Consider the following 14,999-nt stretch of genomic DNA (forward strand, 5'->3'; position numbering starts at 1 on the left):
CACCGTCACTTAACATCACCAGCATGTCCCGCTGGTGCTCAAAGTCAGCACCACCCCTCCACCACCAGCACCCAGTAAGCTCGGCCAAGCCCCCTCCCCCCCACTCCCCTTGGTCCATTAGCGCAACTTGTGCCATCGTGTTTGCCTGTCCTCCCCTCCACATCCTGATAAGAGAGCAACCATACCTTCACTCCTGCCAAGCTTCTCTTCTCCTTTTTTTTTTTAACTTTTCTTTATGACTATTTTTTGCCCAACCAGGTGGCAGCACAGTGGATAGACTGTCAGACTGGGACGCAAAGGACCCAGGTTCGAAACCCCGAGGTCACTGGCTTGAGCAAGGGGTTACTCGGTCTGCTATAGCGCCCTGGTCAAGGCACATATGAGAAAGCAATCAATAAACAACTAAAGTGTCGCAATGAAGAATTGATGCTTCTCATCTCTCTCCCTTCCTGTCTGTCTGTCCCTACCTGTCCCTCTCTCTGTCTTTCTGTCTCTGTCACAAAATATAAATTTTTAAAAAAACTTTTCTTCATGACCATTTTTATTAATTTAACCATAAGCTCAATAGTTAAAGACAGTGCCTGCTATTTTGAAACCCCATTTGTGACAGGCATATAATTTTTTGTTGTTGTTTTATTTCAACCTTAGGGAAAAGCTACAAGAATAATCCAATAAACTCACATATAAGCTTCACTTACAGTCATTAACTGTGAGAACATTTTGCCACATTCGACTTATTAATTTCTCTATATGTATAATTACGATTGCTGAATCGTTTGGAATCTGCAGACATCGTGGCCCTGAAGCCCTAAACGCTTCATCGTGTATCCCTGAAGAACAAGAATGTTCTTTTGCATGCAACTGTTAAACAATACCATGTTATTCACCAATTATCTCAAGAATGTTCTGTAGAGCAACTATGAATGCATGAATATGGTGGTCAGGAATCTGTAATCAACTTAAATCTGGTTTTCAGCCTTTCTTTGTCTTTCATCACATTAATAATGATGTAAACTGACATAAGCCTCCTGATATAATATACAGTAAGAACCTCATATACAATTACCACAAGTGCCAAAAAAATTGAATCTCATGATTAGGAAACATTGACATACCCAAAGTGAGGGTCATTCTACAAACTATACTCTTCTCACACGTCTCCCTCGTTCCCGCCCATGGGCCTCTAGTTGCCCGTGTTTTGTGAGAACACTCCCTCCCTCCCGCCATCACTCCCAACTCAGCACAGATGCCATGTCTTTGGAGAGCCTTCGCTACCCCTGCCATCCAAAATAGAGCCTACTCTTCACCCTACTCGATCTCAATCCTGTTGTCCTGATTTATTTTCTTTTCAAAGCATTTACCACTCTTTCTTACCATAAAAAATTACCTTGTTTATCTACTGCTTTGCTTTTTTGTTAGCTATTTCCCCCACAAGAATATAACTCTCGTGATAATGGAACCCTATCTAAATAGCGCCTGCTTTAGAACAGACCCTCATTGTTGCTGGAGAAAGGAATTTCCACATCTCTGGTGCCTAACAGAGTCCCTAAGACTCAATGAATGTTTGCCAAGTGGGTGACTAATACAATGTCTGACTCACTAAGTAGAATATTTCTGGTTAAGATTTCCTCCCAAGTTCTCACTTTTACTTAGTCCAAACATTCAAGGGATTTCAACATAAAGACTTCCTTTTGTTAAAAAGCATAAAATGCCATTTATAAAAATAGTCATGGGGATGTAAAGTACAGCATATGGAATATAATCAACAATATTGTAATAATTATGTATGGTGTCAAATGGATACTAGACGTATTGGGATGATCACGCTGTAAATTATGTGTGTCTAATCACTATATTGTACACCTGAAATTCATATGCTATTGCGTATAAACTATAATTGATTAATAAATAATAAATAGACTTCCTTTGTGGTAGTATTCTCTACTACTATCTACTTCCTTTACTGTGAAGCAGAAGAGACTTAGGGAACTGTGATAATTACAAACAGATCTAAAACTGTTCCCCTTTGCACAGATATTGAGATTAAACTGTGACAACAAGAATATGTTCAAAACTACTTTTCCGTACAAAGCTGATGGGGAAGATTCAAGAGGTCAACTCAGTCAGTGAAAAGGGAGTTATTTCAGTTACTTAGAAATATAATTCAAATACTTATTTTTAATAAACAACATTTAACATTAACATGTAAATGTAGAAACCATAATCAACAGTTAGAGAAGAGAAAGAGAATAGTGCGACTGGTCAACCTCAGCAATGCCTTTGAACTTCTCTGCCTTAGATCAAAGCAACAATTTCAAAGGAAAAAAAATTGGAAATGAAACAAAGAAAAGAAAAGAAAAAAATACCTTGGGAAAAGAACATTGATGAATAATTCCTGGGGCAGCAAATGTTACTCCCTTTTTCAATTAAAATTTTTAAGTTGTCCTTGAACACAAAAAGTATCTTTAAATCAGTCAACTTAATTCAAGTACAAACTAAGTAGCACTCAGTCTTGTTTCAGATAGACTACACATTATACTTAGTAACATTAAGTAAATCACAACCAATCTTTTTAAAATACACAAAGGAAAACCTGCTTTCTGGTTGATGTTCAAAAGTTCTTTTCTTCTACCTGTTCTTTGAATGCCTTCTCCCGTGCCACAGTCTAAAGCCTGGTGGTCCAGGAATAATTAGATACCAAGAGAAACTAAGTGTTGCAGTTAAATAAGATTGAGTGTGCAAATAAATTAGCTGGTTATTTGGTTTTTTTAGAAATAAATGTATTTGAAATAATTTTTATTCAAAATAACTTATTTGAAACAAATTTAGACAGAGAAAAGTTGTAAAAGTTTCTGTATACCCTTTACCCAGCTTCCCCTAATGTTAATAACTTGCATGACTGAGCTACATTTACTAAAACCAGGAAACTCACATTTAAAACTCATAAGTTTTGGCCCTGGCTCAGTGGTAGAGCGTCAGCCTGGCGTGCAGAGGTCCCAGGTTCGATTCCCAGCCAGGGCACACAGGAGAAGCGCCCATCTGCTTCTCCACCCCTCCCCCTCTCCTTCCTCTCTGTCTCTCTCTTCCCTTCCGCAGCCGAGGCTCCATTGGAGCAAAGATGGCCCGGGCGCTGGGGATGGCTCCTTGGCCTCTGCCCCAGGTGCTGGAGTGGCTCTGGTCGCAGCAGAGCGATGCCCAGGAGGGGCAGAGCATCGCCCCCTGGTGGGCAGAGCGTCGCCCCCTGGTGGGCGTGCCGGATGGATCCCGGTCAGGCGCATGCGGGAGTCTGTCTGACTGTCTCTCCCTGTTTCCAGCTTCAGAAAAATAAATAAATAAATAAATAAATAAATAAATAAATAAATAAATAAATAAAACTCATAAGTTTTAAAAATTCGCAATACTATGAACTAAATGACAGACGTTATTCAAGTTTCACCAGTTTTCCCATTCGTGTCCTCTTTCTGGTCCAGGAGTCAATCCAGATGCCCACACTGCACTTAAATGTCTCCTCCAATCACAACCTTGACATTTTTGCAGTTATTTCTAGAAAATTCTTCAAGGTGGGTTTGTCTAATGCTGTCTCAGGATTAGATAGTCATCATTTATTTTGGACAGTATAAAGCCCTTTTTTAGTTAAAACAAGGGGAAACCATCTCATTACTTTTCTAGTTCAATCCTGACCAATAGTATACAGTTTCTAGGATTCTATCCAGTTGATTATTTTATAGTCTAAAGCAGTGGTCCCAATCCCCAGGCCGCGGACCGATAGCAGTTCGTGGGCCATTTGGTACCAGTCCGCAGAGAAAGAATAAATAACTTACATTATTTCTGTTTTATTTATATTGAAGTCTGAACAATGTTTTATTTTTTAAAAATGACCAGATTCCCTCTGTTACATCTGTCTAAGACTCACTCTTGATGTTTGTCTCGTAAGTTCGACAATTATATTTAAAAATACCACCGTTTTTACGCTGGTCACATAATTTTATTTTGTGCATTTATCCGTCCCACCTTAAAGGCCGGTCCGTGAAAATATTTTCTGACATTAAACCGGTCCGTGGCCCAAAAAAGGTTGGGGACCACTGGTCTAAAGGTATTTATCTCCTTGGGCAAAGGGAAATGTCATCTTGTTAACTTTTACAGCCATATTCCAAATATTTCATGTACTTTTCTTCTTCTTCACAATGGCTTAACCAAGTCTGTATTTTCAGCTCTTTTAATGTCTTCCTTGACAAATTTTTATCTGTTTATCAGATACTAACCAAAGTTTGTTTAAAAATGTTTTACTCTTGTTGTGAATTTGTCTATATCTCCTTATGGATGTTTGCTTCTGTCAGTTTTTATTTTATATCTTTTTTTTTTTTTTTTTTTTTGTATTTTTCTGAAGCTGGAAACAGGGAGAGACAGTCAGACAGACTCCCGCATGCGCCTGACCGGGATCCACCCGGCACGCCCACCAGGGGCGACGCTCTGCCCACCAGGGGGCGATGCTCTGCCCATCCTGGGCGTCGCCATGTTGCGACCAGAGCCACTGTAGCACCTGGTGCAGAGGCCACAGAGCCATCCCCAGCGCCCGGGCCATCTTTGCTCCAATAGAGCCTTGGCTGCGGGAAGGGAAGAGAGAGACAGAGAGGAAGGCACCACGGAGGGGTGGAGAAGCAAATGGGCGCTTCTCCTATGTGCCCTGGCCGGGAATCAAACCCGGGTCCTCCGCACGCTAGGCCGACGCTCTACCGCTGAGCCAACCGGCCAGGGCCTATTTTATATCTTTTGAGGCTATTTTTCCCTTCATACACATTTAGAATTGTTACAACTTCCTTATAAATAAAAATAAAAATTTTTCTTATTGTGAAATAGAAATGTAATTTGTGTCATTATAATGACTTTCTTTATCTGTACTAATGCTTTTTGCCTTAAAATATTTTATATAATACTACTGTAGCTAATCAGATTTATTTTGGTCATTATTTCCCAAGTAAATTTTTTTTACACACTTTTGCTTTCAACTTTTCCACATAATTTATATGACTTTCGTAAATAGCACATACATAAGTTTTAAAAAATTCTATCTGACAACTTTTGTAAGTTAACTAAGAATTTAGTCCATTTATTTGTATTTCTTTCCATCATCATCTTGTTTTTTCATTTTTTCCTGCTTTTGTTTCTCTTTCTCTCCTTTCTTGTCTTTTTGAGGGGATGTGGGTGTTTTCTTTATAACTAGAATAGGAAACTTTCTGACTTAAATTCATGAAAGACATGATTAGAGTAGATTTTTTTCTTAAACTTGAGTTTGATTAAAAGGAAAAGAAAAGAAGGAACAAACCATAAGAGGGAGGAAATGGTTCTTTAAAAAGCGAAAATAAGCCTGACCAGGTGGTGGCGCAGTGGATAGAGCATCGGACTGGGATGCAGAAGGACCCAGGTTCGAGACCCCGAGGTCACCAGCTTGAGCGCGGGCTCATCTGGCTTGAGCAAAGAGCTCACCAGCTTGGACCCAAGGTTGCTGACTCCAGCAGGGGGTTACTCGGTCTGCTGAAGGCCCGCGGTCAAGGCACATGTGAGAAAGCAATCAATGAACAACTAAGAAGTCGCAATGCGCAACAAGAAACTGATGATTGATGCTTCTCATCTCTCTCCGTCCCTGTCTGTCTGTCCCTGTCTATCTCTGCCTCTGTAAAATAAATAAATAAATAAATAAATAAATAAATAAATAAAATTAAAAAAAAAATAAAAAAAAAGTGAAAATAATATCACCTCACAACCATTAGAATTACTACTATAAAAAAAAACAGGAAGGAAGGAAGGAAGGGAGGGAGGGAGGGAGGGAGGGAGGGAGGGAGGGAGGAAGGGGGTTGGGGTAGAGAGGGGAGGGGAGGGAAAGAAAAAATACATGAGTGAGCAAGGATGTGGAGAAGTTGGAACCTTTGCACATTGCTGATATGAATGTAAAATAGTGCAGCCACTAGGGAAGAAAGTATGGCAATTGTTCAAAAAATTAAAACTAGAATTACCATAAGATCTGGGCGTTCCAATTGGGTAGAGACTCACAATTATTGAAAGCAGTGTCTTGAAGAGATACTTACACACTCATGATCAGAGTAGCATTATTCACAATAGCCAAAAGTGGAAACACTCCAGTGTGCATGGACAGAGGAATAGATAAACAAAGCATGTTGCATGCAACCACAAAATACCATTCAAAAAAACCTTGAGGACAAGTGAAATAAGCCAATCATAAAAATTAATATTGTATGATTCTGCCTAATGTCCAATTCAGAGACAGAAAGTGGAACAGTGGTAGCCAGGGCCCAGGGAGAGAGGGTGGCAGGGAGTAATCATTTAGAGCAGGGGTCGGGAACCTTTTTGGCTGAGAGAGCCATGAACACCACATATTTTTTTTTTTTTTTTCATTTTTCTGAAGCTGGAAACAGGGAGAGACAGTCAGACAGACTCCCGCATGCGCCCGACCAGGATCCACCCGGCACGCCCACCATGGGGCGATGCTCTGCCCACCAGGGGGCGATGCTCTGCCCATCCTGGGCATCGCCATGTTGCGACCAGAGCCACTCTAGCGCCTGAGGCAGAGGCCACAGAGCCATCCCCAGCGCCCGGGCCATCTTTGCTCCAATGGAGCCTTGGCTGCGGGAGGGGAAGAGAGAGACAGAGAGGAAAGCGCGGCGGAGGGGTGGAGAAGCAGTTGGGCGCTTCTCCTGTGTGCCCTGGCCGGGAATCGAACCCGGGTCCTCCGCACGCTAGGCCGACGCTCTACCGCTGAGCCAACCGGCCAGGGCCGAACACCACATATTTTAAAATGTAATTCTGTGAGAGCCATACAATATGTTTAACACTAAATACAAATAAATGTGTGCATTTTATGCAAGACCAACACTTTTAAAGTACAATAAGTCTCTGAATTCTTTTTAATAGCATTGTTATGCTGTTGCTAAACAATGATGAATAAAGTACTTCTTACCATTAATGCGACTTCTGGTGCTGCATGGTTTTGCTGATGGCTTTGTAGTCTGATTGATATGTGGTGAGGTTAAGCTTCATGCAGGCGTTGAGACTTCATCCGTTAAACGTGATCGTAGGTTGGTCTTAACGTTCTTTAGATGTGAGAAAGACTGCTCACGTGCATATGTAGAGCCAAACATTGTCAGTACAGCAATACTCACACGCTGCAGTGTGTGGTATGTGATGGGAAGTGCATTCCAAGTTTTGACAATCAGCTGGTCCGCGGGTTGAAGTTTTTTCATTTTTCCCCACTTGTGTTTGCTCGCCAACTCTGCTTGCTGTCGTGCAAGTCTTTCCAAATCTTCATTCAGTGACTTGAACTTATTCACCCACATGTCTGAGGCCTTCAGGTCAGCAGCTTATAGCTCAAAATCTCTGACGGAGACACCAGGATGTAACTCAGGTTGGCGCTGTCCACTGCACACTCGTGTGGATGGGTGATGAACTTAAAAAGACGAGTGCGCTCATGGAAATCTCCAAAGCACGCTTTGGATGACTGCAGGAGATTAGATGTGAAGCCCGCTAGCTGCTGGAGATCAAGATGTTGAGCAGGGTCACTTGCTGTGTATGCATCTTTAAACTCTCCCAGTTTTTTCAAAGTGTAGTAAACGACCTGTTTCAATGTCCCCGATGAAGAGTTCCAGCTTGTTTTCAAATGCAAACACTGCTTGTTGAAGGGATAAGACTGTATTTCCAATGCCTTGCATTTTCACATTGAGCTGGTTCAGATGTTCAGTCATGGCCACGAGATAGTAGAACTTCAGGAGCCACTCAGTGTTAGCTAAACTCAGGATGCTCAACATTTTTCATTTCAAGAAAAGTCTGGCCCTGGCCGGTTGGCTCAGTGGTAGAGCGTCGGCTTGGCATGCAGGGGACCCGGGTTCGATTCCCGGCCAGGGCACATAGGTGAAGCGCCCATTTGCTTCTTCACCCCCCCCCTCCTTCCTCTCTGTCTCTCTCTTCCCCTCCCGCAGTCAAGGCTCCATTGGAGCAAAGATGGCCCGGGCGCTGGGGATGGCTCCTTGGCCTCTGCCCCAGGCGCTAGAGTGGCTCTGGTCGCAACAGAGCGATGCCCCAGAGGGGCAGAGCATCGCCCCCTGGTGGGCAGAGCGTTGCCCCTGGTGGGCGTGCCAGGTGGATCCCGGTCGGGCGCATACGGGAGTCTGTCTGACTGTCTCTCCCCATTTCCAGCTTCTAAAAAAAAAAAAAAAAAAAAAAGAAAAGTCTGGATTTCACTCAGACAAGCGCGAAATGGCTGAGTACCTTCCCTCTTGACAACCAACACACATTGCTGTGCAGAAGCAGGCCAAGATAATTATTCCCAACTTCATCCAGCAGTGTTTTAAACTGGTGATCATTTAAAGCTCGGGCAACTATAAAGTTGACCACTCGAATGACCAGCAACATCACCTCACCAAGCTGCTCGCCACACATCTGAGCACAAAGCGCCTCCTGATGTAGGATGCAGTGAAAACTTAGGATGGGTCTCTTTTCATGTTCATGAAGAAGTGCTACAAATCCTCTGTTTTTCCCCACCATGCACGGAGCACCATCAGTACACACTGAAATAAGTTTATCCATTGGTAGATTTTTTTCTTTAGTGAACTCAGTGAAAGACTTGAATAAGTCCTCCCCTCTTATTGTCTCTTTCATAGGCAAAACAGCAAGACTTTCCTCACGTAGTGTGTCACTGACAGCATACCTTGCAATCACGCTGAACTGGGATAAATGGCTTACATCTGTTGACTCATCCAAAGCGAGAGAAAAGAATGGTGCTGCATTTATGTCCTTCACTTGTGTTGCCTCAATTTGATTTGCCATCATGATGGTACAATCGTGAACAGTTCTTGCCAGCAGAGGCATGTCTTTTATTCATTTATCTTGTCTTTATCCAAAAAGTCATCAGAAAGTTCAATGGCAACATCAAGCATGAATGTCTTGGCATACTCCCCATCTGTGAATGGCTTTCCGTTTCTCACAATTGCTAAAGCACCAGCAAAGCTAGCTGAATTCCAGTCACCTTGTTGGGTTCAAACACGAAATTACTGCTGACTAGCTTGCACTCTGCACAGTAGCTCTTGACATGCTTTCTTCCTGCTGTCCCCCACTGGATATTTCAATGCAAATGTAGTATGGCGTGTATCGAAATGCTACTTTATATTTGACCATTTCATCGATGCAATTTTATCATTGCATATTAGACACACCGCAGAACCTGCTCTCTCCACAAAGGCGAATTCCTCTGTCCATTCCTGCTGAAAAGTACGATAATCCTCATCTTTTTTCTTTTAGCCATCTTTTTCATCAAAAGGGTTTCTGCAATTAGCTAGCTATTTGATTAAAAGGAGGGAAGTTTACTTCCTGACCTCACAACGACCCGTGTACTTTATGCATTATCCAATAAAAATTTGGTGTTGTTCTGGAGGACAGCTGTGATTGGCTTCATCCAGCCACCCGCAACCATGAACATGAGCGGTAGAAAATGAATAGATTGTAATACATGAGAATGTTTTATATTTTTAACATTATTATTTTTGTTATTAAAGATTTGTCTGCGAGCCAGATGCAGCCATCAAAAGAGCCACATCTGGCTCACGAGCCATAGGTTCCTGACCCCTGGTTTAGTGGGTGCAGAGTTTCAGTTCTGCGAGATGAAAAGAGTTTGTGAGATGAATGGCAGTGATGGTTACACAACAATGTAAATGTACTGAACGCCACTTAAATATGGTTAAGATGGTAAATGGTATATTTATCATAATTTCTTAAAAAGTTGAAATGGTGGGGAAAGAAAGGGAAAACTAACTTTACTTCCTTCATAATTATATCTAAGTCCTTTGCTTTGAGGAAATGTAGCTGTTGACAGACTGTGTTGCTATTTACATTTGCTTCTCTTAAGAACTCCAGCAGTTATTCTAAGTAACCAGGCTTTTACAGAGAGGAAATAAACTTGCTCAAATTCCCAGCAATGGTATGCGTTGGAGCCATAACTGTGGTTAGTTCAGGGTTACAGGAATGTAGGTATGTAAAAATACAGACATAGCAAAGTACAGTTGTAGCATCTTTTTTTTTTCTTTTTTCTTTTTTCCTTAGGTGAGAGAAGGAGATAGTGAGGCAGTGAGGCAGACTCCCACATATGCCCTGATCAGAATCCACCCAGCAACCCCATCTGGGGCCAATGCTTGAGTACCGAGCTATTTTTTTTTTTTTTTTTTTTTTTTTTTCATTTTTCTGAAGCTGGAAACAGGGAGAGACAGTCAGACAGACTCCCGCATGCGCCCGACCGGGATCCACCCGGCACGCCCACCATGGGGCGGCGCTCTGCCCACCAGGGGGCGATGCTCTGCCCATCCTGGGCGTCGCCATATTGCGACCAGAGCCACTCTAGCGCCTGGGGCAGAGGCCGAGGAGCCATCCCCAGCGCCCGGGCCATCTTTGCTCCAATGGAGCCTTGGCTGCGGGAGGGGAAGAGAGAGACAGAGAGGAAAGCGCGGCGGAGGGGTGGAGAAGCAAATGGGCGCTTCTCCTGTGTGCCCTGGCCGGGAATCGAACCCGGGTCCTCCGCACGCTAGGCCGACGCTCTACCGCTGAGCCAACCGGCCAGGGCCCGAGCTATTTTTAATGCCTAAAGTTGATGCACTTGGACTAACCAAGCTATCCTCAGCACCTGGGGCCACGCTGAACCAATCAAGCCACTGGCTGCAGGAGAAGAGGGAGAGAAGGGGGAAAGGGAGGGAGAGAAGCAGATGATTGCTTCTCCTGTGTGTCATGACTGGAAATTGAACCCCCAATATCCATACATCTGCCAATGTTCTATCCACTGAGCCACCAGCCAGGTCCAGACATAGCTTCTGAGACCCAAGCCAGGCACTTTTCACCAAATGACTGCTACAGCTTTTGGCTGACTGGTATTACTTTATATGCTTTGGTTGCTCTTTCCAGCTTCTGTATCTTACTGCATGGCAAAGTCAGACAGTCCACTGAAGGCTGCATTTATAAATTTCCCCAAGCATGTTTCTGTCCCGCATGCTTGAGCAGTTACACTCCAGTTCACATGATTTTGCTCTTAGTACTGCGCAACACATGTTCTAGCCTGGGAAAGCTCTGCTGATACAGTCAAAGGCTATCCCTGCTGTGCAATTTCATCTGTTTTTCAGTGCATCACGGTGCGGTAGGAAAAGGAATCAGCTCTCAGAGGAAGATATTTAGTCCCCATCCCATCATTAGCTATTTAAGCAAGGCATTTCATCACTTACTTAGTGGGAAATTCCTGTCTTGCCTACCTGACTTATAAGACTGTCTCAGATGAAGTACTTTGTAAACTGAAAAATTAATTGGAATAAATTGCTAGTCTTTCTGTTTCTACTTTTATTCTCAATAAAATATAGGTCTTTGAGGTCTATTAAAATCTTAGGTATGGTAGATATTTTCCTTTATATAAGCAGTAAAATTTCCCCTAAAATATATCTCAATATGAATCAATAAGATTACTCTACATGATCACTTATTGATTGCTAAAACTTATTTTTCCACAGAAACATCACCCATAGTTGGAAAAATTGACATCATGTAACTCCTGGTGGGATGCACTGAGACACATCACCTAGTATTCCACCAAAAACTCTAATCATAGAAAACAGTCAGATAAACCGATTCCACAAGTGACCCAGACTCTGTAAAAACTATCAGTATCATCTAAGACATAGAAAGGCTAAGGGACAGCATGCTCTGGATTTACAGAGACTAGAGACACAACTAAAGACACTGTGTGTTCCTAAAATGAAAAATAATTGCAGTAAATGCCGTGATTGGGACAACTGGCAAAATTTTAGCTGATAGTGTACATTAGATAACATTATTGCAATAATGTTTAACATCCTGAATTTGATCATTATATTTTGGTTAGAGAATGCCCTTTTTCTTTTTAGCTTCTGAGGTGGAGGGTCCAGGGAGCCATCCTCAGTGCCCAGGGCCAACACGCTAAAATCAATCAAGCCATAGATGTAGGAGAGGGAGAGAGAGAGAAAGAGAGAGAGAAGGGGGAAGGGTAGGGGTGGAGAAGCAGATGGTTGCTTCTCCTATGTGCCCTAACAGGGAATCAAACCCAGACATCCACACGCCAGGCAGATGTTCTACCACTGAGCCGACCTCCCAAGGCCAAATGCCCTTGTTCTTAAGAGATACACTCTAGAACAGGAGCCGGGAACCTTTTTTGGGCCACGGACCAGTTTAATGTCAGAAAATATTTTCACGGACTGGGCTTTAGGGTGGGACAGATAAATGTATCACGTGACCGAGACAAGCGTCAAGAGTGAGTCTTAGACGGATGTAACAGAGGAAATCTAGTCATTTTTTTTAAAATAAAACATCATTCAAGCTTAAATATAAATAAAACGGAAATAATGTAAGTTATTTATTCTTTTTCTGCGGACCGGTACCAAATGGCCCACGGCCCGGTACCGGTCCGCGGCCCGGGGGTTGGGGACCATAGCTCTGAATATTTAGGGATAAAAGGTCATGATGTCAGTGATTTACTTTCATTGGTTCACCAAACAAATATAAATAATATAAAAATACTGCATACGTATGTATGGGTTAACATTCTTTGGGGCAGGGACTTACATTCTTAATTCACAGAGGAAACCATATTGGGATAAAATATGCAAAAATGTCAAATGAAAGACATATTAGTATTTGTATAAGACAGTACTAATTTTCCACAAACACGCCAAAATCAGAGAAATCTGAATATAGGTCAGATGTAAAGCACTATTGGGTAAGATATCAATAAGGCAACAATCAAAGAGGCTGAATATTAGAAGTCCTGTAGCACCGTGGAGAACCCACCTCATGTTTTGAACACGAGAGTGTCCCCAGGGACTTCTGTGGTCAGTGTAGCTAGGCTGAGGACATCTCTCAGGATAGATATTAAGCTGAACACAGTTCCCACGTCTCTAGCAACCGCCCCACACTCTGCTTGCTGGGGTCCTAACGCCAGGACCAGAAGGGGATAGTAACCCAGGCTGAGCCAGCCAGAAGTGTGAGCGTGAGTGGTAATATAACTGGTGCCCAAAACGTCTCCTAAGTACCTCCCAGGAGTAAATGAGTAAATGAATCCAACGACAGCTGAATTAACATGTCGGGTGCTTAGCAACAACAAAAAAGGCCAGACTTTGCTCAGGACTGGCATTAACCCTATGCCCCCTCAGATTTTAAAGGAACTGCTCTAAATCATGTCTTAGCTAACTAGTGAAAGGGTTACTTGCTACTAAGGGTGGTGGGCAAAGGCAGGAAGGGTCCACAGGAGACGGACACACTGCTGAAATACATGGTCGGAGAAGCAAAGGGGTGCAGCTAAAATTCAGACGCTCTTCACAAACTCAGGCCCGGCCCCTAACTTCCGAGATGAACCGGCTGCTAGCAAGTCCGGTGAATTTCCAGGCGAGGACTCGCGAACTCCGACCTCCCACGCATCCCATTAGTTCGCGCACCCGGGCCCCCAGGCCGGGCTCCGGCGTTAGGGAGGCGGCCCGCCACCCCCGCGCGCACCAGCGGGCCGGGACCGTACCTCGGGCGCCGGCGGCGCGGCGGCGCTGGTCGGGTCCCGGCGCCTCGGGCGGCTCATGCCGGCTGGAGCCCCGGGGCGCGCTCGGCCGGGACCGCGTCCGCGGAGCGCGAGGCTGCGGCGTCGCGAGCGGCCCGGCGCGTCTCCCGTGGCAACCGGTAAACACGCCGGGCGGCGGCGAGGCCCGGACGCTGGCGGCTCATCTGTGACCCCTGGGCCCGCGGTGCTGCTAACCAGCAGGTGCCCCGACCACCTTCTGCCTCTGGGTCGTAGCCGGGGGCGCCCCAATCCTCCCGAGGGTGTCTCCTCTTCGGGGCTCCCATCTGGCCAGGCCCACGCTCGGCTGAGCGACCATTTGCCAGAGCGACTGGGGGACAGCGGGGTTGGAGGTTCGTCCTCACGGAGAATTCCACCCCAAGAGCAACCACAGACTTTGTCCTTATGTCGTGGGGTGGGGACCAAGTGACAGCGAGTGGGCAATGTTAACAGCGCTGGCGCGTGCAAGGTGTGAAAACACGTTAACGCAAAGGTGAAAGCATTTACGTAGCGCTTACTGTGTGCAAACGGAGGAGCATTTACATAGCGCTTACTGTATGCAAACACTTGTACTTCAAGCTCCAGGGCCAGCTGCGCGGTGGCACGAGGGTCCAGCGCTGGTTTAATGGTCTCCTGTCCCAGGCTTGAAATTCTTCCTGGCCTGACCTGTGATGCCGCAGAGGATCAAGTGCCACCTGGAAGACTGAGGTCTCCGGGTCTAAACCCTGGGCTTGCCGGGTCAAGGCACATATGGGAGTTGATGCTTCCTGCTCCTTCCCCCTTCTCCCCTTCTCCCCCTCTCTTTCTCTCTCTCCTCTCTCTAAAAATGAATAAATAAAAATCTTAGAAATTCTTATATATACATAACACATAGATACAAATAACAGGACAGCAAATCCCAGAGGAGAGGGGGAGAGAGTCAGGGGAAGGGGGACAAAGGAGATGCAATGGGGAGTATGTTGTCTGGGGGTGAGGGTGTTATATTGAGTGGGACACCTGAATCCACGTTAACACAATAAATTTAAATTTTTAATTACAAAATTTTAAATGTTAAATCGTTTCACATGGAAATAAAGTTTAAGAAATTAAGAAAAAATTTTAAAATTTCTAGAAATTCTTCCTGATCTCGTACATTTTCATATGGTGTGGGCTCCACAAATTGTGTAGCCTGTCCTGGTGAGCATTCTTCCATTCACCTGTCCAACAACACTGCAGGGAAATGTAAGTAATAGTAACAGTGGTGTTAGCAGCAGCCAGAGCTGCTAATTACGAAACACGTGTTTTTATAAGAGTTGTTGTACGTGCTTTCCAGGTATAACCTCATTACAGTAAACAAGAATACGAAGTGGATATTAGGATTAGACAGTTTTAAGATGAGTTACTACCG

General features: G+C 44.1%; 1 protein-coding gene across 1 annotated transcript in view; it reads right to left on the bottom strand.

Moving 5' to 3' along the window:
• The window catches only part of CCDC170 (coiled-coil domain containing 170), a 112,406-nt gene extending 98,734 nt beyond the window's left edge, over window positions 1–13,672 (bottom strand). Inside the window, exon 1 of the mRNA XM_066372988.1 lies at window positions 13,580–13,672. Coding sequence (XP_066229085.1) covers window positions 13,580–13,636 — 57 coding nt within the window. The 5' untranslated portion in view covers window positions 13,637–13,672. The remainder of the gene's footprint in view (window positions 1–13,579) is intronic.
• Between the last annotated feature and the right edge of the window lie 1,327 nt (window positions 13,673–14,999).

This window comes from Saccopteryx leptura, chromosome 3 (assembly GCF_036850995.1).
Source record: "Saccopteryx leptura isolate mSacLep1 chromosome 3, mSacLep1_pri_phased_curated, whole genome shotgun sequence".
NCBI lineage: Eukaryota > Metazoa > Chordata > Mammalia > Chiroptera > Emballonuridae > Saccopteryx > Saccopteryx leptura.